This window comes from Lithobates pipiens, unplaced genomic scaffold (assembly GCF_037356315.1).
Source record: "Lithobates pipiens isolate NorthernLeopardFrog02 unplaced genomic scaffold, aLitPip1_a1.2 Scaffold_13, whole genome shotgun sequence".
NCBI classification, from domain to species: Eukaryota; Metazoa; Chordata; class Amphibia; order Anura; family Ranidae; genus Lithobates; species Lithobates pipiens.
Window position 1 is genome coordinate 524,015,101 of NW_027507718.1, and position 26,592 is coordinate 524,041,692.

The 26,592-nt window shown below is 45.9% G+C and overlaps 1 protein-coding gene across 1 annotated transcript in view; it reads left to right on the forward strand.

The window, feature by feature from the left end:
* Positions 1–26,592, forward strand: part of LOC143975942 (uncharacterized) — an 82,157-nt gene that overhangs the window by 37,581 nt on the left and 17,984 nt on the right. The window contains exons 3-6 of the mRNA XM_077478473.1: positions 7,147–7,269; positions 11,111–11,191; positions 12,734–12,829; positions 18,275–18,373. Coding sequence (XP_077334599.1) covers positions 7,147–7,269; positions 11,111–11,191; positions 12,734–12,829; positions 18,275–18,373 — 399 coding nt within the window. The remainder of the gene's footprint in view (positions 1–7,146; positions 7,270–11,110; positions 11,192–12,733; positions 12,830–18,274; positions 18,374–26,592) is intronic.

Here is a 26,592-nt window from a genome sequence, read left to right on the forward strand (position 1 = left end):
CGATGGGTGCTGGAACCAATCATACCTTGGGGCTGCGGACTAAAAAATTGTCTGAAAGCATCAGTCAGACGGCCACCTTCTCCACCTCTCCTTCTGACCGATGCCTCAGCAACACGTTGTCCAGGACCAGGAGTTTGTAACCTCCCAGTCTCTGGGAACGCGTTGTACTGAGCTTTCTGCAAGGCCTCCCGGAGATGTCTCATCCTCTGCTCCCTCTGCGATGGCAAGATAAGGTCGGCAACCTTACCCTTGTACCGTGGATCAAGGAGAGTGGCCAGCCAGTAATGGTCCCTCTCCTTGATCCGAAGAATACGAGGATCCTTCCGCAGGCTTTGCAGGATCAGGGAGGCCATGCAGCGTAGGTTAGCTGAGGCATTCGGTCCGGAGTCCTCTGGGTCACTAAGGACAACATGATCCGCAGCTACCTCCTCCCAGCCACGTACAAGTCCACGTGTTTCTTGGGACTGTAAATCATCCCTATAAGACTGCTGCTGCTGCTGATGCTGAGTGCCAGCCTCCACCTCCATGCTGACACAATCATCCTCCTCCTCCTCTTCCTCCTCCTCATCCTCTTCCTGTGTGATGGGTGGCACAGCAGGAACACTGTCTGGATAAAGGGGGCCTTGAGAGGCAAGGAAGTCCTCCTCTTCCTGCCTCTGTTCTGCCTCAAGTGCCCTGTCCATTATTCCACGCAGCGTATGCTCCAAGAGGTGGACAAGAGGTACAGTGTCACTGATGCATGCACTGTCACTGCTCACCATCCTTGTGGCCTCCTCAAACGGTGACAGGACAGTGCATGCATCCCTGATCATGCCCCACTGGCGTGGTGAGAAAAAACCAAGCTCCCCTGACCCTGTCCTGGTGCCGTAGTCACACAGGTACTCATTGATGGCCCTCTGCTGCGTGTGCAGCCGCTGCAGCATGGCCAATGTTGAGTGCCATCTGGTGGGCATGTCACATATAAGGCGGTTCTTGGGCAGGTTCAACTCCTTTTGGAGTTCAGCCAGCCGAGCACAGGCATTAAATGATCGGCGGAAATGCACACAGACTTTCCTGGCCTGCTTCAGGACATCATGTAAGCCGGGGTACCTGCCCAAGAACCGCTGCACCACCAGGTTAAGGACGTGAGCTACACAGGGCACATGGGTTAGTTGTCCCTGTCGGAGGGCGGAGAGGAGGTTGGTGCCATTTTCGCAAACCACCATTCCTGGCTTAAGCTGGCGTGGCGTCAACCACCTCTCGGCCTGCCCCTGCAGAGCTGACAAAACATCCGCCCCAGTGTGGCTCCTGTCCCCCAAACAAACCAGCGCAAGCACGGCATGGCATCGTTTTGCCTGCGTACTGGCCCCTGGAACGCCTACGGAGCAACGCTGGTTCTGAGGACAGAGCACTGGAAGAGGCCATGGATGAAGAAGAAGAGGAGGGGGTGGAGGAGAGAGGTGTGTCACAACCAATAGTAGCATTTTGGAGGCGTGGTGGCGGAACAACCTCCAACACTACTGCACCTTGTCCTGCATCCTTCCCAGCAGCCAGAAGAGTGACCCAATGGGCCGTGAAAGACAGGTAACGTCCCTGTCCATGCCTGCTGGACCATGAGTCAGCGGTAATATGCACCTTACCGTTGACCGCCCTGTCCAGCGAGGCAAGGAAATTGCCTTCCACATGCCGGTAGAGAGCCGGAACCGCACATTGTACAAACTCACGGAAGGGGGCCGAGTCTACCAACTGAAAAGGCAGCAGTTGAAGTGCTAGCAATTTAGCCAAGCTAGCATTCAACCGCTGGGCATGTGGATGGCTGGGAGTAAACTTCTTCCGCCGGTCCAGCAGCTGGGGCAGGGACATTTGCCTGCTATAATCGGACGTGGGTGTACCACTAGCAGAGTTCCCGGAAGCACTTGGCTGTGACACACCTAATTCTACACCTTCATTCCTCTCAGAGCAGGTTTCAGAGAGGACTAAAGGTCTAGTGGGGTTGGAGATGCCAGCTGATGAGGAGCAAGGAGAGGTCCGCTCTGTTCTTTGGTGTGGGTCTTTGAGGTACGCTTGCCAACGAGCTGCATGGCAGGTCAACATATGTCTGGTCAAGCATGTGGTGCCCAAGCGGCTGATGTTTTGGCCACGTGAGATACGCTTGAGACATATGTTGCAAATAGCAGCGGTGCGATCTGATGCACTCGTCTCAAAAAAGGCCCACACCAAAGAACTTTTAGAATAACGCGCAGAGGAAGCGCTCTGCGCAGGCGGAGCTCTGCGGTGTGATTCAGTCGGTGTGCTGCCCCTAAGCTGGCCCCCAGAGGGCATCCTGCCTCGTTGGACATGTGCCTCCTCCTCCTCCTCCTCCTCCTCCTCCTCCTCCTCCTCCCTCCTTCCAGGCACCCACGTGGAGTCAGTGCCCTCATCATCCCCTCCCTCTTCATCGCTGTAGCAAACCTGGCAGTATGCTGCAGCTTGTGGAACATGACTGCCAGATTGCTGTCCTTCTTGAGCATCCCCTCTCTCTGCGCTCACGCTACTGCCTTCCTCTAGCTGAGTGTCATCATCAGAGCCCACCAAACACTGGGCATCCTCCTGGAGCATGTACCCAACACTGTGCTCAAAGAGTTCAGGAGACTCCTCAGGAGGACGTGGTGGGTCTAGGGAAGAAGTCACTGATGATGACATTGAGAGGAGGGAAGACGATGCATTGGCAGCTGCTTTGCTACTACCCTGAGACTGGGTGAGAGAGGATGAGGAGGATGAAGAGGGCTTGGTCATCCACTCTACCAAGTCGTTGGCATGTTGCGGTTCAACATGTCCAGCTGCAGAAAAGAAGGACAAGCATGTCCCATGGCCACGTGCTGATGACAATGCACCGCGTCCACGACCAGCACTGTTGTCTCTAGACACAGAGCCTGCTTGCCCTCTTTTATCGGCTCGCGCCTGTCTGCCTCTCCTTGCTGGCCTTCCAGACATGGTAATGGCCTGAAGGGAGTTGGGTAAAACAGTAGTTGGGTAGTTTATATTGTGCTGGAGGCACACAACACCCACTAACTCCTGCAGATGCCTTTTTTATAGAACAGCAGAGATAAAGGGGTATATACAGATGTATACTGTGCTGTGCTGGAGGCACAGACAACTTCCAATAACTCCTGCAGATGGCAAGTGGGCTCAAATAGAGAACAGCTATGTAGGTGGATATAGCGGTATGTACTGGGTACAGAGCACGCAGACAGCACGCAGTATCTCCTAACACTACTGACTGCAAGCTCTATTATTAAAGATGGATCACTAGCTATATAGGTGAGGTGAATATCGCGGTGTATACTGCGGTCAGGGCACGCAGACAATAACCAGAAAACAGCAGAGATAAAGGGGTATATACAGATGTATACTGTGCTGTGCTGGAGGCACAGACAACTTCCAATAACTCCTGCAGATGGCAATTGGGCTCAAATAGAGAACAGCTATGTAGGTGTATTATAGCGGTATGTACTGGGTACAGAGCATGCAAACAGCACGCAGTATCTCCTAACACTACTGACTGCAAGCTCTATTATTAAAGATGGATCACTAGCTATATAGGTGAGGTGAATATCACGGTGTATACTGCGGTCAGGGCACGCAGACAATAACCAGAAAACAGCAGAGATAAAGGGGTATATACAGATGTATACTGTGCTGTGCTGGAGGCACACACAACTTCCAATAACTCCTGCAGATGGCAATTGGGCTCAAATAGAGAACAGCTATGTAGGTGGATTATAGCGGTATGTACTGGGTACAGAGCACGCAGACAGCACGCACTATCTCCTAACACTACTGACTGCAAGCTCTATTATTAAAGATGGACCACTAGCTATATAGGTGAGGTGAATATCGCGGTGTATACTGTGGTCAGGGCACGCAGACAATAACCAGAAAACAGCAGAGATAAAGGGGTATATACAGATGTATACTGTGCTGTGCTGGAGGCACAGACAACTTCCAATAACTCCTGCAGATGGCAATTGGGCTCAAATAGAGAACAGCTATGTAGGTGGATTATAGCGGTATGTACTGGGTACAGAGCACGCAAACAGCACGCAGTATCTCCTAACACTACTGACTGCAAGCTCTATTATTAAAGATAGATCACTAGCTATATAGGTGAGGTGAATATAGTGGTGTATACTGCGGTCAGGGCACAGACAATAACCACTACACAACAGCAAGATAGGAAATCAGAAAAAAACGATCGGTGTGTACTGTGTTGAAGGTACACAGAACACCCACTGCTTCAGATGCCAACACACTACACGAGGCCGCCTCAAAGGCGGCCTTATATAGTGTGGGGCGTGCACTACACAGCCTGAGCTATGATTGGCCACAGGCAGGATGCCTGTGGCCAATCATGGCTCTCCTCGCTGCTGGCGCTGCGATTGGCCAAGCATGCGGGGTCACAGTGCATGCTTGGCCAATCATGAGCCAGCAATGCACTGCGCCATCGCAGTGCATTATGGGCCGTGCGCGCCACACGAATTTTGACGCAAACGGACCAAGAGTTCGGATTTCGCCGATCGGACGAACAGCCAATGTTCGAGTCGAACGTACGTTCGACTCGAACACGAAGCTCATCCCTAGAGCTGAGGAAGGAAGGAGAGGAAGCTGAAGAGGGATCTCCACTTTCCTTCAGTCTCATACATAAGCCTCCCTCTGGTGCTACGGGGAAGCCAAAGGGATGTCCCCGTGCATCAAAGTGGGGTGGGATTACCCGGGGACATCACGGTGCGGCCCTGCCCGTAGTTATAAAAGAGCTATCACCTGTGAGGACGCGTCATACAGCAAGTGTCTCCCATGGAGGCGGGTCGTGCAGCTTCTTTTTTTTTTCTTTTTGGGTCCATCAGAGCAAGAGAAGAAGAAGACTTTGTGGGAAATTTTTATTTTTTAATAAAGGACTTATCCCAAGCCGTGTCATGTAATGTTTACTGTTTTGACACTTTTTTTTGTGAAATATACACTTGTACCCCGTTACCATTTCACACAGGGGAGGAAGGTGTTAAAGGGGGCTTCCAGATTCCGATAAGCCCCCCTCCCGCAGACCCCCACAGCCACCGGGCAAGGGTTGTGGGGATGAGGCCCTTGTCCCCATCAACAGCCCCCCAAAGCACCCTCCCCATGTTGAGGGCATGTGGCCTGGTACGGTTCAGGAGGGGGGGCATTCTCTCGTCCCCTCCTTTTTTCCTGTGACCTGCCAGGTTGGGTGCTCAGATAAGGGTCTGGTATGGATTTTTGGGGGGACCCCAACGCCATTTTTTTATTTTGGCACGGGGTTCCTCTTACTATCCATACCAGACCTGAAGGGCCTGGTATGGAATTTGGGGGGACCCCCCACACAATTTAAAAAAATAAATTTGGTTCAGGGTTCCCCTTAATATTCATACCTTAATATTCAGACCCAAAGGGACTGGTAATGGACTGTGGGGGAATCCCATGCTGTTTTTTTCAATTACTTTTATCTGTATTGCAGAGACCGACAATTCATTATAGCCGCGAGTAGTTTTAAATTACTTTTTTTCCTTTAGAAATGTCATTTTGTGCAGGGACTGTTGTAAACATGGGGAAACATGCGCCACTTTACAGGCATACTATAGATACCCCCCAGGTATGAAATTTAAAGGAATATTTCACTTTTATTGTTTCACTTTAAGCATTATTAAAATCACTGCTCCTGGAAAAATTTCAGTTTTTAAAACTTTTTTTTGCATTGATACCCCTGGAGCAGGACCCAGGTCGCCAAACACTTTTTATGACAATAACTTGCATATAAGCCTTTAAAATTAGCACTTTTGATTATTCATGTTCATGTCCTATAGACTTTAACAGTGTTCGCAAAAGTTTTTTGCCTGTTCGCATTTTCTGCTACAAACGGAACAAGGGGGTGTTCGGCTCATCACTAATCGTTGGTATCAGTAGGAGGAATAGTGCCCCAAGGGCTAGATAAAGGCAAGCAAATGGCCGCATCCGGCCCACAGGCCTCAGTTTGGAGACCACTAATTTATGCCAATACTGTAATGAAGTTCCATGGATGTATTTGGTCTTAAAAAACTTACAATTTTTACATTCACTGTCTAATATGATTAAAATTGTTATACCTTTCTAACTTATGAATCAGGATAATATTTACTATATATTTCAAATTAACTTCTGTGTAGTCCTGATGGAAAAAGACCCTTTAAACCCCTGAGACGTGTTGGATTTAATTGCATGTGTCCTTTAATAAAAAGACTACTAAATGCTTCTGGAGATTTACAACTTTTTGTCAAACATAGGCAGGGTACAAAAGCTGTAGCATTTAGCCAAACTGGACATTAGACATGTGCACTGACAAAACATTTGTTCGTTTTCGTTTCATTCGTTTTTTTTTTGCTTTTTTCAGAAATTCGGAAATTCAAAAAATTCGGAAATCTGAAAATTCAGATTTTCAAATTTCCAAATTCTGAATTTTTGAATTCCAAATTTCAGAATTTTTGGATTTTCGGAATTAGAAAATTCGGAAACAATAACTAACTAATAATAATTAACTATTAAATTCTAGGTATTGGAATTTCCTTTCAAATTTGGCTGTTTGTGAACATAACGAATACAAATTTATCTGAAGTTACGAATTATCCGAAATAACGAATGCGGCATCTAAACAAATGGAATGGAACAAATTAATAATAAATAATAATAATAATAATTATAATAAAAAAAGGTTTTATTATTATTATTGTTATTTATTATTGGTAGATCATTCCAAAATTTCGAAATTTCGAATTTTCGAAAATTCAGAAAATTTGAAATTCGGAATTTCAAAATTTCAGAAATTGAAAAACTTGAAAAATCGAGATTTCGAAAATTGAAAAATTCGGAAATTAACGAATTTGTCAAAATTTGTTAAAAAACTAATTCGGAGCTAAACATGCACATGTCTACTGGACCTTTCATTGGTTTTCCAGAGCTTCACTACAATTGTATGACCATTTATCATAAGTCATTTATGGAGAGCCAGTCTCCAATCTCCATGCACACACAAAATGGTGACCAGTTTTATATGGCTAGATCCAACTTTAGTTACATTTGACCTGCTGTTTATATTTGAACATTTTGTATAATGTAGATTGTGGCATGTGACTTTCTCTTTCCTAGCTGTTGGAGACACCTCTAATGAATACACCTCTAATGAAAACTTCTCTGATGAATGTACCTCAGGGCTCTTTGCTCTTGGCTTCTCAATGGATCCAATTATCTGCCTTATCTTCATCATCTTGGGTGAGTTTGGTCAATCATTCTTCTCCACTTCATCTCTCGTACCCGTTTACCCCTTACAGGCCAGAACAATTTCTACATCTTTGGTATGGCCTTGTTTATTCAGCTATAATCCTGCCGAAAAGCCCTACAAATAAGGGACTTTGAATGAATGTGCCCTAGGTCAGAGAGTAAAACATACAAAAACTATACTTATATATACATAACAAATGATCTTTAATTTACACTTTTATAAGAGTCCATCAAAAGTAGTCAGTATAGTCAAACCGTACAATTATACCCTAAAAACTTACACTATATTAGCAAAAGTAAAAAAGTCCACCAAATGATTTGGACCAGTACACAAAGCAAGGTCCATAAAGACATGGATGAGCAAGTTTGGGGGAGAGGAACTTGGCTGTCCTGACCTCAATCCAATAAAACACCTTTGGGATGAATTAGAACGGAGACTGCGAGCCAGGCCTTCTCGTCCAACAAATCCAACAAATGTGCTTCTGGAAGAATGGTCAAACATTCCCATAGACCAGTGTTTCTCAAATCCAGTCCTCAGGCCCCCCCAACAGGTCATGTTTTCAGGTTTTCCATTATTTTTCACAGGTGATTTGATCAGTTTCACTGCCTTAGCAATTACCACACCCATTTCATCTGAGGGAAATCCTGAAAACATGACCTGTTGGGGGGGCATGAGGACTGGATTTGAGAAACACTGCCATAGACACACTCCTAAACATTGTGGACGGCCTTCCCAGAAGAGTTGAAGCTGTTATAGCTGCAAAGGGTGGGCCAACTCAATATTGAACCCTACGGACTAAGACTGGGATGCCATTAAAGTTCATGTGCATGTAAAGGCAGGTGTCCCAATACTTTTGGTAATAGTGTATATGATATCCGGTTGGATCAGTCCAGCATATAGATCCCAATCTATTTAGGGTTAGTTATTTGGGCTGATTAGGGTTAACTAATGCCGTGTACACACGGTCGAAATTTCGGCCAGCAAAAGACTGAAGAGAGCTTTTCGTCGTAAAATGCAACCGTGTGTAGGCTCCATCGGAATTTTGCTGGCCGAATTTCCGCCAGCAAAAGATTGAGAGCAGGTTCTCAATTTTTCAGACGGAAAAAGTTTGTATAGGAAATTCCGATCTTGTGTATGCAATTCAAACGCGCAAAAACTCACGCATGCTCAGATTCAACTACGAGACGGAAGTTATTGGCTACTGTCTATTGAACTTCCTTTTTCTAATCCCATCGTACAAGTTGTACGTCACCACGTTCTTGACAGTCGGAATTTGGTGTGACCGTGTGAATGCAAGACATCTTGAGCGGAATCCCATCGGAATTCCATCGGTAAAACCATCAGAGCTTTTTCCAACCAAAATTCCGATCGTGTGTACGGGGAATTAGGCTTAATAAGGGATTAAATTGGAATACAGGCTTTACTTTGTGGCCAAGGCCAATTTAACACGCCCATTGAAATCAAAGGGACCATGCAAGCCAAACTTTTGGCTCAAGGTTGCAATATTTTGATTAAAAAAAAAAAAAAATCACAGTGTGGCAAACCCCCCCCCCCCCCCCCCCCAAAAAAAAACAAACAAACAAACAGGCATTTAGGAGGTGGCAGGATCACAGTCTGGAAACCTCTACTCTACTGCCCTTTTTATAGGGTGGTAGACACTCTGTGAACCTAGCCTTCATACGGTGTTTAGCCCAGGGAAAAGTCCAACATTGGGAGTGGTTTTGTACATATTTCCTTTCTTTCTTTACTTGAAATTTTAATTTACAAAAAAAGTGAATAAATATGAAATGCTATGTATGCTCCTTTTGTCATCCAGCAGATGGCACCCTTCTCTCCATTTCAGATTTTCTCCAATCCCTCCTCACCTCTTTCTAGAAAAAACAACACAAAAAAATATTTTGCCAGATCTCATGAATGTGAGCTAAAATGAACACATTTGAATAAATAAGAGAAAGATGTCAGAAACCATGAAATCAGACCGAGACAGAAGCAGTTAATGCACACTTGTTTAATAATAAAAGTAAAAAGAACAAACGTAGTCAAAACATAGCCAAAGTTCAGTAACTGGAACGGATAGTCAGCCAAGCCAGAAGTCAGGGATCAAAGTAGTGGAACAGCCAGCAGGATCCGGAGCCAGAAGGGATGTCAGCAAATCAAGTCTTTAAACAGGAACGCAGGAGATAGTCTCTGTGATGTTGACCAAGGCGAAGGCAGAGATCATCTGGACTGAACAGCTTAAGTAGGCAGGACTGACGAGCAGGATATCATCAACAGCTGAGTAACTGTGGAGAGATAGGAGCTGGCAATTAGCCTACAGCTCAGCTGCCAGCTCAGAGAAGGAAGGGCTGAGCCCAGCCCTGACAAGAGAATCCTTCACTTTCTATCCTCCTCCCTAAGTTTTGCTCCATCTGAGGTTTCAATCAGAGACAGAAATCCCCCCTAGTAGTTTGGATATATATATATGTTTTGTGTCCCCCAGGGCCACAAAAGATATATATTGTAATTATCGCTGCCTCGGAGGGTACAAGGAGGGGGCAGGACGAGCGCCGTCAGATTACATACAGGAGAATCTCCTGTTTACTCGGCGTCGTCTGAAATAGGAAGTCTCATCTCCTGGGCTGCCATTGGAAGACTGTTCTGTCTATCATAGGAGGCGGGACTTTGTATTAAAGAGGCCGCCGTGTAAACAGGAGATTTTCCTGTATGTAATCTGTCAGCGGTCGTCCCACCCCCCTCCCTGTTCCCTCTGAGGCTGCAGATGGGCATCGATCAGACTGTACTGATGGCAATGGTAAGGCTGCATTTGGGCAATGGTAAGGCTGCATTTGGGCAATGGTAAGGCTGCATTCATGGCAATGGCGAGGCTGCATTGATGGGCACTGACCCTTATTTTGCTTCACAGTTCTTTATTTAAAATTTTAGTTTTTCCTGAAACGTCCCTCTTAAAGTGAAGGCGCATGTTATACGCCAATAAATACGATATAACCAAATAACACACCCAAGTTCATCCTTAGTCCGGGATTCGTTGGGGGCCACAAAAGATATATATATATATATATATATATAATCACCCGAGCTCATCTCTTCACCACACACAGCTACAAAGGCAAGAGAATTCTTGTTGGGCAGTGTATTGGTGCTCGGGTGAACACACTTAGACCAAATTTTAATGGTTCAAAGAATGTCTGGCAAAATAGTCGGCCCTCACGTGTGTTCACTTCATCAAATCTAGCCTTCTTTGAAAAAAGTTTGGACACCTCTGCATTAGGTGAACCATCGTACTCTGGCAATCCTTTGTCCTATAAAACAGTAATTTACAATTTGAATGAGTAATAAATAAAGGAGAAGTATAGCCCAGAGCTCGTTTGGCCCTACTTCTCATGTGGATCACAGGATTACAGTACCTTCTGCACTCCTGTGACCCATTACAGGCTAAAGCACACTCCAGTCCAGGCTGGGAAAAGATCCTGACTTTAAAGCGAGGCAGCTGCTCCCACCCCCCCTCCACAGCCAGACACTCCAGTGAGCGCTGGAGGGGCAGAGCAGAGAGTAGGTGACTGACAGTCACCGGCTCCTTGCTCCAGTGAAGGCTGAGAACTGAGCGATCAATGGTGTCTGATCGCTCAGCTCTCAGTCTTAGAAGCTCCAGGGGACAGGTGCCCCATCGAACCGATGCTGCATCCACCTAGGTGAGTATGTGTTTAAAAAAAAAAAAAAATCCCAAACTTCTTTTTATAATATCAATTAAAAAGATAATGGAAATCAACTCAACATCATTATAGTTTACTTTAGCTATAGTACTGGCCTTTAACCTGCTTTCCTGTATTTCAGCTGAAAAGATGAAGGAAAAAAGCAGCTGTAATGATGGTGAGATTGTCTCTCGCATAAAACAGGCTGTCATTTCTTATACGGGTAAGAGGAACATAGAACATTATACTTCTTTGTTTTAGGACTACTTTTGCATGTGAACTGTTTTCGTGCTTAAGTTGGGAAACCAAAACCTTCCTTAACCCTCAAATTGAATTTGTCTGCAATTTAATTCTGGAGAATTTCCTACCTGTCCTCCCCATATCTTTTTTACACCATGCTTCACAGTTGCAAAAGCCTTACTATATCTGTGGGCTATATTGATTCACGTCAAGGAATATTGTTATGGCAATCAATACTTAAAGTGGTTGTAAAGGCATCCTATGCATTAAGATAAAAAGTCTTCTGTGTGCAGCAGCCCCCCCCCCCCCCAATAGTTATCTGAGGTCCCGCTAGCTCCAGCGATGTTGTAGGAATGTCTCAGCCATCCAGGACTCCCCTCCTCATTGGCTGAGACAGCAGCATTGCGCAATTGGCTTCCGCGAGGGCTGTGACTCAGCTCGGGTGCCCTCTTAGCTAGCTGCTTGCTGTGGGGGGGCACCCAAGAAGAGGGAGGGCCCAGGAGGGCCGAAGAGGGATCCGAGAAGAGGAGGAGGATATGGGCTGCCCAAATCCACTGCAACAGAGCGGGTAAGTATGACATGTTTGTTATTTTTAATTTTTACGAGAATTTAAAAATAAATTTAAAGTGTTACTAAACCCAGGACCCTGCATTCACTATATCTGGTTTCCTCTAGTACACAGAACATGAAAATGCAATTGTTTTAGTAAATATAAACTGCTAATTACCTTTTCTCATCAGCAGTATATACCGGTAGCAGTCTTGTGGCTTCTATCAGTGTCTGGTTAAAGCTTGTAGGAGGCGTTTTCATTCTCCTCTGACTGTCCTATGAGGGTGCAGGACCCCTGACCCTCTGTCTAGACAGCGCTGATTGGCCCTGTGCTGATCTCATGCACCCTCCCAAGAAGGAAAAAAAAAACTCTCTAGCAATACACACCAAACTGAGCATGTGCAGCCTGACTCCAGTGACTCTTTCTTAGCCGGACATGTTTTGGAGTCAGTGAAAAAAAGAGTATTTGTTCATACAGGATTAAACAGCCTTTTTACACAATGCTGAGGATTAACCCCTTAGGTTCCACAGTGAGTATAACAAGCATGCTTTACTGTATATACAGACTAATTTTACTGTTGTGGGTTTAGTAACACTTTAATCCCTAGCTGGGTGATAGTGCAGAAGCATGGTGTATCATAAACAATTTAGATAAATGTAATATTTTTAATATTTTTTGCCGGAAGAGAAGTGAGAAACTCTCACCAATAGGAACACAAGACAGGAGGGGCAGCCAACCTATCACTGCGCCACAGGCGGCTACCCCTCCTGCCCACCCCTTGTCCCGGCTCTGACTGTTTTATGGGTGACTCCTCAATGAAGTTTATCTTTGGGAATCAATAAGTGATACAATTGTAAGTGGAGGTTCAAAAAGGTTTAAAAAGTAGACTATAAAAGTTTTTATATTCACATTATTTTTTAAATTTTTTCATGTATTGCTAAAATTAATTTTAGATCACATGGTTTTTGCCTTTAGGTAAAGACAAAAACTGGATAAACTTTGCTTGTATCTTCATGAAAGTTGTTTCCCTGGTCTGCAAGATCATCAGCCTCATCTCACTGGTGTGTTGTGGTAAGTAGATAGAAAAACACATCTATTAGGCTGCCTAATGTCCTCTGGATTCAATAAAACCACACATCTTGTGGACAACTATTAATATTCACCATTTACCATTTATAATTACATTACTGACATGAGGGTATGTGGGAGGGAAATCATTCCATTGTTGTGTTTTCCAATGAATTTCACAAGCTTAGAAGACAGAGCAATAAACTTAGATAGGTTAAGCCTGACATGTCCAACCGCGGCTCACGTTCCGGTTTTCGAACGGCCCGTCTGGTAATTTGGACATGTATATCTTTTGTGACCCCGAATGAATCCCCGAGCGCTGGGGGGCCACACAAGATATACATGCTGGCTGCCTTGGAGGGGACAGGGAGGGGGCAGGACGAGTGCCGTACATACAGGTGAATTTCCTGTTTGCACGGCAGCCTCTGTGCTGCCATTGGACGACTGTTCTGTCCATCATAGGAGTGGGGCTTTGTATTAAAGAGGCCACTGAGAAAAAAGATTCTGCTGTATGTAATGTGTTGGCGCTTGTCCCGCCCCCTCCCTATCCCATCCGAGGTTTCAGATGGGCATCAATCAGGCTGCACTGATGGCAATGGTGAGTCTTCATTCATGGCAATGGGGGTGCTGCATGCATGGCAATGGTAAGGCTGCATGCATGGCAATGGTAAGGCTGCATTCATGGCAACTGTGGGGCTGCATTCATGACAACGGTGGGGCTGCATTCATGGTAACGGTGGTGCTGCATTCATGGTAACGGTGGGGCTGCATTCATGGTAACGGTGGGGCTGCATTCATGGTAACGGTGGGGCTGCATTCATGGTAACGGTGGGGCTGCAGTCATGGCAACGGTGGGGCTGCAGTCATGGCAACGGTGGGGCTGCAGTCATGGCAACGGTGGGGCTGCAGTCATGGCAACGGTGGGGCTGCATTCATGGCAACGGTGGGGCTGCAGTCATGGCAACGGTGGGTCTGCAGTTGGTGGGGCTGCAGATGGGCACTGATTAGGTTGCATTGATGGGCACTGACCCTTATTTTGCCAGGCACACACATTTTCCACAGCACACTGTAGTCAGAAAACCCTTGCAGCTTTGTTTTTGTGGCACTACCCCCTTAGGAGCCTCTTGAGTATATTAGGTTCCGTACTCTGCCTCTCAAAACCAATAACAGCCTCAGCCCTCTCTGGCACACCTGGCAATAGTGTAAGTGCAAGGACCAATGGGAAACACACATGTTATGATAAAACATAGAAATCGACTTTACTATAAGTTTTCTGTGGAAAAGTAATAGACAGTAACAATATATACTTTGTGTGTGTGTATATATGTATATATATATATATATATATATATATATATATATATATATATATATATAATGTCTAGTGAATCAACAGAATAGTAATAACTAAGACCAAGAGCAATATAGCTCAATACTATATTCAGGCTGCTTTAACCACTTCAGCCCCGGAAGGATTTACCCCCTTCCTGACCAGGGCACTTTTTGCGATTCGGCACTGCGTAGTTTAACTGACAATTGTGCGGTCGTGCGATGTTGCACCCAAACAAAATTGAAGTCCTTTTTTAACCACCAATTGAGCTTTCTCTTGGTGGTATTTGATCACCCCTGCGGTTTTTATATTTTGCGCTATAAACAAAAAAAGTGTCAATTTTGTAAAAAAAAGCTATATTTTTTCCTTTTTGCTATAATAAATATCCCCCAAAAATATAAAAACTAATTTTTTTTCTCAGTTTAGGCCGATATGTATTATTCTACATATTTTTGGTAAAAAAAAATTGCAATAAGTGTATATTGATTGCTTTGCGCAAAAGTTATAGCGTCTACAAAATAGGGTATAGATTTATAGCATTTTTATTATTAATATTATTTTTTATTTTATTATAATAATATTATTATTATTTTTTTATTAGTAATGGCGGCGATCTGCGATTTTTATCATGACTGCGACATTATGGTGGATACATCGCCATTTTGACACTATTTTGGGACCATTGTCATTTATCAGTGCTATAAAAATACACTGATTAATGTGTAAATGACACTGGCAGGGAAGGGGTTAAACACTAGGGGGCGAGGAAGGGGTTAAGTGTGTCCTTGGGAGGTGTTCTAACTGTGGGGGGGTGGTCATCTATTGACATGACAGCGATCACTGCTCCTGATGATGAGAGGGAGCAGTGATCTCTGTCAATGCACTAGGCAGAACAGGGAAATGCCTTGTTTACAAAGGCATCTCCCCGTTCTTCCGCTCCGTGACACGATTGCACACCCCCCCCCCCCCCGGCAGGCATAGAGTCCGCGGGACCCACGGGCATGGTCACGGAGCACACGGTGGGCGCGCGCACCCACAATGCCACAATTTAAAGGGGGCGTACCTGCATTTGCCCAGCCATGCCATTGTGGTGAAGTACATCGTCGGTCGCTGGTCGGCTAGTGGCTAAGGGAATGCAAAACCTGAGAATGTCCCCAAGAGCAGAAGAAAACACTTCAGCAATGGCAACTCTATGACAGGTTATTTACTTCTACATAAATCAGCCCAATGAGTCCAGGTAAGAAGAGAGCAGAGCAATGCCTCTCTCTTCTGTCCCCTGACACCACAGACCCAACTACAAACACTGTACTCAAATCAACATTTTAACCACTTGCTTACTGGGCACTTAAACCCCCCTCCTGCCCAGACCAATTTTCAGCTTTCAGCGCTGATGCACTTTGAATGACAATTGCGCGGGCATACAACACTGTACCCAAATGAAATTTCTATCATTTTTTTCCCACAAATAGAGCTTTCTTTTGGTGGTATTTAATTACAGCTGGGAGTTTTATTTTTTGCTAAACAAACAAAAAAAGATGCAAAAAAATAAAAAATCATGTTTAATAGTTTGTTATAAAATTTTGCAAACAGGTCATTTTTCTCCTTCATTGAAGTGCGCTGATGAGGCAGCACTGATAGGCTGCACTGGTGGGCACTGATAGGCTGCACTGGTGGGCACTGATAGGCATAGTTAAGGCGGCACTAATAGGCACAGATAAGGTGGCACCGATAGGCACAGATAAGGCAGTACTGATGGGCACAGATAAGGCGGCACTGATGGGCAAAGATGGGCACAGATAAGATGGCACGGATGGGTGGCACGGATGGGTGGCACTAAGGGGCACTGATAGGTACCACTGATAGATGGGACTGATGGGCACTGATAGGTGGCACTGATAGGTGGCTCTGATAGGTAGCACTGCTGGGCACTGATGGGCGGCACTGATGGGCACTGATGGGCGGCACTGATGGGCACTGGTAGATGACACTGATGGGCACTGATGGGTGACACTGTGGGCACTGATTGGTGGCACTGTGGGCGCTGATGGGTGGCACTGTGGGCACTAATGTGTGGACTGTGGGCACTGCTGGGTGGCACTATGGGCACTGCTGGGTGGCACTGACGGGGGGCACTTATTTATTCATGAGGTGGCACTGGCAGGGGGCAGGTGGGCACTGGTAAGCTGGCTGTGATTGGGACTGATGGGACAGCGCGAGGAGGAAAAATAGCCGATTACCGGCTCCGTTGTATCACATGATCAGCTGTCATTGGCTGACAGCTGATCACGTGGTAAGGGGTCGGGATCGACCCCTTGCTCGGATCCGTGATCAGGCGAGTCTCATAGACTCGCCGATAACAGAGCGCGCCTCAGGGGGTGCCCAGGCTGCTCGTGCAAGGGACGACGTCAATAGACGTCGTCCCGGCAAAGGAGGTCTGCCCTGTAGCCGTCATTTGGCTATAGCGCGGATCTCTAGTGGTTAAAGTTTAACCACCAAAGTGAACTATCCCGCACACCCTCTACATCAGGCATGTCCATAGTCCAGCCCATGGGCCAATTGTAGCCCGTATTCTGGTTTAATGTGACCCCCCTGGTAATTTGGATATAGACATCTTTTGTGGCCCCCAGGGCCACAAACTATATATACTGTATTTATCAGCGCTGCCTCGGAGGGGCCAAGGAGGGGGCGGCACGAGCGCCATCAGATTACATACAGGAGAATCTCCTCTTTACTCGGTGGCATCTGTAATAGGAAGTCTCTTCTTTTGGGCTGCCATTGGATGACTGTTCTGTCTATCATATGAGGTGAGATGTATTGTAATGTTTTACACAATTTTTACTAATAAATGTAGCACTTACTCTGAAGGAACGGCTGAATTTATTGGGCTTACCGTTACCTTCTTCACCTCGTATGCGTCTAGGGGTTTCCCGAGGTAGATGGCCCAAAAACTGCAGAGACTGACGACAGATCCACTTAAAGGGATTTTTATTTGCGAAAAGTAGTTAACAGCACAGTCTCTCAGCATAGGATCAGAGGGTTTAGGATCAGGTACTCTTAATGTTAAATTTAGTATGAAACAGTCTCTCACTTTGAATAAATCCAGAGAATAGCCATTCACAACTGGATCCTCACCCTAATTGGATAGTCCTTCTCTCACCAGGCCTAGCAGCCAACAGGGTGCTTGAGTCAGGAACAAGTCTCTGCCACAGACTTTGCTATAGAACACGTGAGGGAAACTTAAAAGCTTGTAGGACACTCGTGTGGTACCAGTATCTTGCAGCCAGTCCAGAGATACCGCACGAGATTGGATTCACTTAGGTCCTTCAACTTGTCCAGGCTCTTGTTGAGAAGCCAACCCTTGCGTGGCCTTCTCTTGAAGAGTCCTCCCCTGGATAACTTCACAGTTGCTGGGCCTCTCCATTAACCGAGATGGCACCGGACCACCTCCGAATCCTCCTTTCAGTTTCCTCGCCTCTGGCTAAAAGTAAAGTCAGGTGGACCCACACCCCAGGCCATGGATGTCCTGGGGGCTGGTCAGGCGGACCAGGACCATGCAGTCAGAACATACTTCTGGACCGGAACCCTGGAACACGTCACATCCGCACCTTAAGTACCCCCTCCAAGAAGGCACAGCAAGAGCGACACTCCCACTGGGCTGGTTCCGAGAGAGAATAACCTTAATGCACCTAACTAGACTGTGTTTCAATGCCTTCCAAAAGCGACAGCGCCCCCCATGGCCGGGCAGAACACCCTGCAGTCCAGTCAGATTGATGCTGAGGTCAAACATTTAGAACAATTAGACCTGAACCAAACAGCGGTTTTAAGGGTAACATTAAATTGCAAAAACATATAGTGCGTGCTCTTCAGGAGCCGGCGCTACATAAAGATTTTAAGAGTTTATCCATTTTGAGGGTTTTTCTTTATGCATTGGAATGTAAGCTCTTCTGGTGAAAACTGATGTAAATGGTATAAAATGCTCCTGTGCAACTTTTTGGTGCAACTTTTTGGTGTATGTCCACGCTTTGTATGTGAATAATATAAATACATGTAAATAGATAAGGTTCCATAAGGTGGCCTATAAGCACAAAGTCATTATAATTCTTTTTTTCTCTCTTCAGGGAGAATACATGGAACGGACTGCTTGTTCTTACCTGCTACTTCATTTACAGCGATTGATTTTTTATATACTGCTTTCTGGATAAATATTATCTACAAATGTGAGTTCTCAATCTCTCTTTCTCTCCCGTTCAAACTTTAATAATCTTTATTGGCAGGACCAAATACATGTTATCATTGCCAAGGCAATTGAGAATTTTGTATGGGTTAGATGGGAAGGGTAGTAGGGAAGTAATAGCTCCTAGGGCTAGGGCAATTTTGGGGGGTAATAAAAGGATCATATAAAGGGAGAAGTGGGTAAGTACATGTAGAAGGTTTGAAGTCCAGAGTTTTTCCCTTTCAGTCTGTGACCTATTGTGCAGCTATTTTCACCATTGGCTCCTCTTCTCCCAGTGAAATATGGAGTTTCTGTAGAAGTGAAGTCCAGGATGAGAGCAGAGAGTCTCTGGTAGTGAGTGTCCCTCAGTGATGAGTACTCGGGGGGGACCGTGGCAGTAAGTGGGCCTCATCTTTTAGGACCCCCTAGTCTTGTAGGTCTGTCTGTGGTTTCCGGATTCAATTCCAGGCCTTGGGCACTTGTAGCATCTTCAGGTAGGGGACCAACTTGTAGCCTCTCTGCAGTGTCAGATAAGCCAAATTGTTTATTATATCTTTTATATGAGATTTTGTCAGGCCACATTGTTGGGAATTTGGGATAAGCAAGGTGCTGATGAATTGCTGGACACATGTTTTGGACTGGTCCTTGTTCGTTGGTAAGGCTTTATGGTGGTATGAGTTGGGACTGCTGTTTTTTTTAGGTGGTGCCATTGTGATAGCGCCCTCTACTGTACTGCGAAAAAGTAAGGGAAATCAGCCCAGCTCAGACTGGCAAGCATTGTGGAAGGTGTTCTGGTGGACTTTGAGGAGATGCTTGCAGAATTCCAGATGAAATATTTCTTTGGGGTTGGAGCCCAATTTGGGTTGGTCTGGATAGATAAAAGGACCCTATATTTCTTTAACCACTTCAATACCAGCCTATAGTCATATGACGGAGAAGGGAACTCACCGCTCCAGGAGTACACATGGAGGCTGTAAACTGTCTCTTCGGCTGGGAAGCCACAGGTGCTGGCTATTACCAAAGGCAACAGACGAGAAAAAAAAAAGCTCTGGACTGCCGCACTCTTCAGAAAACCACTTTCTTTTATTGGAAAATCACATCACAGCTCAACAAACACAGCGAACAAGGGAAAATTGATGACGTTTCACACTAGCTGTAGGGCTATGAATAAGCACTATAGCTAGTGTGAAATGTCAGCAATTTTTCCTTGTTCGCTGTGTTTGTTGAGCTGTGATGTGATTTTCCAATAAAAGAAAGTGGTTTTCTGAAGAGTGCGGCAGTCCACAGCTTGTTTTTCGTCTGTTGCTAAAGTCATATGACGTCATATAGTCATATATATAGTCATATGCCACCCCCATCAAATTATTCTCTGCAGGTATTACCTTTTGTACCACCACCCCGTCCCTTTAGAATGTAAAGGAGCAGGACCCTCCTGTCCCTTCTGTATTGAACTGTACTGTAATTGTGTTGTGCCCCCATACATTGTAAAGCGATGCGTAAACAGTTGGCGCTAAATTGATCATATAATAATAATAATGACGTCTGCAGGGATCTCCCATCCTGGGCGGATGTCATATGACGTCCTCGCCTTCCCGGACGTCTGGGGGGTGCGTGCGCGCCCGCCGCATAGCTCGGGAGCCGATGCGCATGCCCAGCGGCCGCGATGTCCTCCGGGCACCCGCGACTGCTGGTAACAGAGCCGGGACGTGGATCTGTGTCAGGTGAGAGGAGACCGATCGTGTGTTCTCAGTACAGAGGAACATTGATTGGTCTCCTCCCCTTGTGAGTCCCCTCCCCCTACAGTTAGAATCACTCCCTAGGTAACACATTTAACCCCTTGATCGCCCCCTAGTGTTTAACCCCTTTCCTGTCAGTGAAATTTATACAGTAAGAAGTGCATTTTTATAGCACGGATCGCTGTATAAATGTGGTCCCAAAATAGTGTCAAAAGTGTCCGATATGTCTGTGCAAGGTTAATTAAAATGCTATATAGCAGTGATGGAGAACCTTGGCACCCCAGATGTTTTGGAACAACATTTCCCATGATTCTCATGCACTCTGCAGTGTATTTAAGCATCATGGGAAATGTAGTTCCAAAACATCTGGGGTGCCAAGGTTCTCCATTACTGCTATATACCTATCCCCTATTTTGTAGACGCTATAACTTTTGCGCAACAATCAATATTTATTCGTGCGATTTTTTTTTTTTTTTTAACCAAAAGTATTTAGAAGAATGCAAATCGGCCTAAACTGAGAAAAAAATATTTTTATTCTTTTTTTAAAAATTGGGATATTTATTATAGCAAAAAGTAAAAAATATTGTGTTTTTTCAAACTTGCCGCTCTTCTTTTGTTTATAGCACAATAAATGAATACCGCAGAGGTTATCAAATACCACCAAAATAAAGCTCTATTTGTGGGGGGGGGGGGGGGGGAATGATAAAAATTTATTTGGGTACAGTGTTACATGACTCCACAATTGTCATTCAAAGTGTGACAGCCTTGAAAACTGAAAATTGGCCTGAGCAGGAAGGGGGTGAAAATGCCTGGTATTGAAGTGGTTAAATAAAGGATGATCAGGTTGATTACACTGTCAGAGATTTTAAGCCAGCCTCTTACCTGTGGTTTTAGGTGGTACAGCTATCTCCTGATGGCATGGAAGGCTCTGCATGCCTTGTCTTTTAGGGCCTCTATGGCTGGCTTGAAACCCCCTGATTCATTTCTAGGCTAAGGTTTGTGTCGATATTATATTCATCAAGACTGCAATTGTTTAATGTAAGCTATAAACCCATTATTTGTTTTGTGTTCTTCCTTCGGAACACCATGACTTTGGTTTTCTTGGGGTGGATGGGTAGTGCCCATGTGGCACTGCATTTCTCCAGCACTTTCAGGCTGTCTTGTAGGCCCCTCTCTGTTAATGACAGTAATAGCAGGTCATCCACATATAGCAGGAACTTCACCTTGGTGTCGTGTAGCGCAGTGGCAGTGTGTCCATAAAGGGTGCAGGAGAGCCGCCCCCTCTCTCCTGGCACCGCTCTATCACCATAAATAGATTCATGAATTGCATGAATCTATCTATGGTTCGCTGCTGACACCCCCTATTCCGGTGTCTGGCCCCTTTTCGGGCACCGGGCACCTGAATTACAGTGGCGGGAGTGTCTTTTTGGAAGCACCTGATTAGAGCCATAGGCTCTAATAGGCGACCAAAAAGGTGAACAGCAGGCGCAATGCTCTGCGTTCACTGTTCACTCAGCTGTGTTTTAGCAAAGCAAAGGAATTCACTTTCCTAACACTGAGCCGCCTCTCAGCCAATCAGGTGCTTGAGTCTGTTACCTGTCACCTGATTGGCTGAAGCGTCAGGTGCTGTGATTGGAAGCCTGATAGAGAGGACGCCGCCACTGACCCGCTGCAACAGACGAAAAACAAGCTCTGGACTGCCGCACTCTTCAGAAAACCACTTTTCTTTATTGAAGAATCACATCACAGCTCAACAGACACAGCGAACAAGGAAAATTGCTGATGTTTCGCACTAGCTGCAGTGCTTAATTATAGCATGACCCGCTGCAAGACTGGTAAGTGCCGGGCAATGCATACTGGCAGCATTCAATGGGGCACAGTAGCTGCTATTGATGGGCACACTGGTAGCATTTGATGGGGCACTGTAGCGGCTATTGAAGAGCACACTGGCAGCATCTGATGGGGCACAGTAGCGGCAATTTATGGGCACACTGGCAGCAAATGATGGGCGCAGTGGCAGCAATTGATTGGCACAGTGGCAGCAATTGATGGGCGCAGTAGCTGCGTTTGATGGTACAGTGGCTGCGCTTGATGGCCGCAGTGGCTGCGATTGATGGGCGCAGTGGCTGCGATTGATGGGCGCAGTGGCTGCGATTGATAGGCACAGTGGTTGCGTTTGATAGGCACAGTGGCTGCGTTTGATGGAACAGTGGCTGTGTTTGATGGGCACTGTGGCTGCGTTTGATGGGCACTGTGGCTGTGTTTGATGGGCACAGTGGCTGCGTTTGATGGGCACAGTGGCTGCGTTTGATGGGCACAGTGGCTGCGTTTGATGGGCACAGTGGCTGCGTTTGATGGCACAGTGGATGCAATTGATTTTTTTTTATTCAGTTTGTTTGCGCCCCCCCAAAAATTTTGAGCACCAGCCAGTTCATTGATGCTGAAGAGGATTGGACGGAGCGGAATGTCCAACAGAAAAAGTCAGACGGGAGCTTTTCATTGTAAATTCTGATCGTGTGTAAGCCCCATCGGACTTTTTACGTTGAAAATTCTGACGGACCTCGAAAGAGAACATGTTATAAATTTTTCCGACTGAACCAATTCCTATCTGGAAAACCGCTCGTCTGTATGCTGTTCCGACATACCAAAAATGACGCATGCTTTGAAGCAAATACAAGACAGAAGCTATTGGCTACTGGCTATTGAACTTCCTTTTTCAAGTCCCGTCATACGTGTTGTACGTCACCGCGTTCTTGACGGTCGGACTTTGGTGTGATCGTGTGTACGCAAGACATTTCAGTTGCAGCGGAATTCCATCAGAATTCCATTGGAAAAAAACCTTCAGAGTTTATTTATAATGGTCGTGGGTACACGGCATTAGACTGCAGCTGTGGTCTGTATAAGAACTCTTAATGACATCATATGTTTTCCTTCATATTACACTCTCCAATAATCTGAAAAACAGGCCTGGGCGCCACGCTGAGTCATTCTTAGCCCTTGTACACACGGTCGGAGATTCCGACAACCAAATCCATTGGAGTAATTCACACGGATTAATTCCGGAAGAGGTCCGGAAGTGATGTTGCATACACACGGTCAGACTAAGTTGTCGGAAAATCCGATTGTACATAACGTGATGATGTTATTTCGTTTTGATGGGACTACGTTCAGGCTAGTAGCCAATAGATTTGGCCTAGGGATTTGATCTGAGCATGCGTGGCACTTTGTTCATCGGAGAAGGCTACACATGATCGGAGTATGTCCGATCGGAGCATTTTGTTGGAAAATTTTACCGGCAAGTTAGAAAAGTTGGTCCGTCAGATATTCCAACGGAAACAGTCCATTGCAGACCACACACAGTCGGAATATCCGACAAAACGGTCCGATAGGAAACATTCCGACAGAATTTCCGACTGTGTGTACAAGGGCTTTAAGTCCACAAAACAGGCAAATATCTTGCCATGTCTTGTATTGTGGACATGGTTCTTGATGAGACTGTGCAGGGTGTAGATGTGGTCTGTGGTGCGATGGTATAGCATGAACTCTGCCTGACTTCTGCTGATGATGTTATGATGTGTCAGAAAGTTGAGGATCCTTTTGTTCAGAATACTGTTTAATAGTTTTCCCAGTGTGCTGCTGACACTTATCCCTCTGTAGTTGGCTAGATCGTACTGATCTCCACTTTTTTTATTTTTATTTTTTTTTATTCTTTAGTTAAGGTATGCAATAAAGCATAACAGTATGACATGAACAATCAAGTTCGATGAAATCCAAATGTAACAGCCAGTGCTGGGACAAGGCCACCTGTTGCCCAGGGCGAAGATGGCAACCTGCGCCCCCCCCGGGTATAAAGAAAGTCAGTGTCCTTTCAAAACCAGAAAACGCTTAAAACAATACAACACTACAATACAACAATACAATACTGTAGCTGCATGCAAAAGAAATGCTGTGGAATCTTAACTGGCAGAGCTTGTAAAAGATATAGAAGGTGCGGCATGACATTCATCTTTAAAACGTTGCATCTACCAAACCAAAAAACAGCCAAAGTTTTCCATTTGTCCAGGTTGGCAGAAAAAATGTTCAGTAAAGGTTGGAAAGTGTATTGGAAAATGAGACGAAGAAACATTGGTCCCCAGGTATTGAATGGACTGCGAGGTCCAATGGAATGGGAAGCTACTACTGAAGCGAGTAAGGGAACTAGGGTTGAGAGTAATTGAGGGTTTCCGACTTTTGTGGGTTGACTTTAATGTTTTAACTTGAGTGTCGGCGGCATATTGGTTGGGTCCAGGGTAGAGCCACCAAAGGGTGGCTTAAGTCAGGGAGTGCGTACCCCACTGCACTAGCCAAAAGGCCTCATAGCTAAGGTGCCACAGCAGTCCGGGTCTCAAAAAACATCCACTTACAGTGGGGTTAGAATAAGCCAGACCAGGTCTGCAGCGGCACCAGATGCAGCAAAACACACACAACCGGACAAAAAGCCAGAACCTTACACCTTCAGATATAATAAACAGTGAATTAATACCCCAGTAGGGGGCAGGAGAAGAGGACAACCGAGGAGCCAGACACAAAGAGGTTTCCATGAGACTCCATTAAGATAAAATATGTACATTTGTGAGGGTATGTAAGTGTAAAAGCTCTCCTCCATCTGTAAAAATTAACATGGGCCCCCAGAGAGAAAGCATTGCAACAGTGATTTCCTAATAATCAGCTGAAAGCAGGCCGAGTCTACATGGCCTGCATATGTAGGAGGGGCCATCGAACCCCCCCCCCCCCCCTCCGGGAGGCGCTCCTACCTGTTAGGGCCCACCCGGTCCCCCCGACCCCTGGGGCTAGTATCAGCCCAGGACAACTTATTGAGGTCAGTGTGCCCGCACTCAGTCCAATCAGTGCTAAAGGCCATGGTGCCCCCCCAGAGGCAAAACAAATCACATCTACCAAAAAATTATGGCATGATTATGAGTTTAAGCCTGGTTAAGAGGTTAAGCCTGGGGTTCCTCAGGACAAGAGTCCAGATTCAACATCAGGGGCAAAAAAAAACAAAAAACAGCCCCCTCACACAACCAGGGGAATGACTCAGTTACATGAACCAGTCACTTTGGGACCCCTGCAATGATTATCTGTAGATGGTCAGTCCGGATAGGGCAGATATAGAACATCTTTAAGCAAGTCCAAGGAAGACTTCTTGGCCCACTGGGTAGGATGACGGCTTACATAAAAGACATCAAGAGAGGTGTGTGACATCAATGCAGAACTTGGGCTATGAAGAAAATTAGAGTTTGTTATCTTGCAGAGCTTGTGGTCTTCTTTACTGGGACTGGCGATATCTCCGGGACTGCTGAGGCCTGCCAGCTGATGTTGTGGTGACATTGCTCATTGGTAAGGTGAACACCAGCCAATTGAGGAGAGGCACTGGAGGCAGAGAACTGCAGAAAGTTGGTAGATCTGAAGTATCTTGTAGGGTAAATGAGCGGCTCCCCTTACATGTGATCAAATGAACCCACCGAACTCCAGCAGGGGTTTCATGCATCTACACATCTGTAGAGACATCAGGCAGAAGAAGAACCTGGGCACTGTCAAAGTCTATGGGCCCTTGTTTTAAGGTCTGTCTGTGGTGTGGTTTCTGGGAGGCCACAAATTCTGATATTACGCCTGCGATTACGATTTTCCAAATCTTCTAAGAGCAGAAGCAATTGAACTATTGGATCTGACACACATCCCCAAGCACCACTTGCAAACTGGAAACGGATTGATGGAGGGTAATGGTATCAGTTTCCAGTGAGGAGAGTTGAGTGGTTACCTCAGCCACATCCTGTTTTAGCCCTGTTAACTCTCCCTGGAGTGCCACCTCGATGCGGGAGGCCACCAACTCAAAGTCCTCTCTAGTGGGCAGTTTCTGCAGAAGAGCCCATATTGTCTGATCAGAGGAATAAGAGCAGGAGGAGACTCCTGTGAGGGCAGTGTGGTGTGTGCAGTACTCACTGTGGCTGCCGTAGACACTGATGTGACCAAAGGGTTACCTGCTGAGGTATCCTGGTGTTGGGCAGTCTGAGAGCACAAGGGAGCCCAGTGTCTATTCATTGTGTCCAGCGGGGAGCAGCAGACTTCCTCCCCAGGGCTGCAAATGGAGGTGAGGGAGAGTAAGCGAGGTAGGCAGGGAGAGAGGTCGCTCGGTAAGGAGAAAATGGCGGCATATCATTGCCGTTGTCGGTCCTCTCTCTCGATGCATCAGAGGCAGGCAAGCTGCACAATGTCCTTGTGGTGAGTGTTGGCGCCATCTTGGCTGGGTCCGGGGTAGAGACAGCAGGCTCAAGAACCGTTCCATAATGACAGTAGGACCCGTACCACTTCGCCCTGGCTTCCCAGTCGGAAGAAGAAAATGTGGGCTAAGTCTGCTCTAAAAAGCTGCAAGAGAAGACACATTGTCACGCTTCCATGCCGAGACCACGCCCCCTGATGGGTGTTATAAAGGCTTGGTTTTATACTTTAG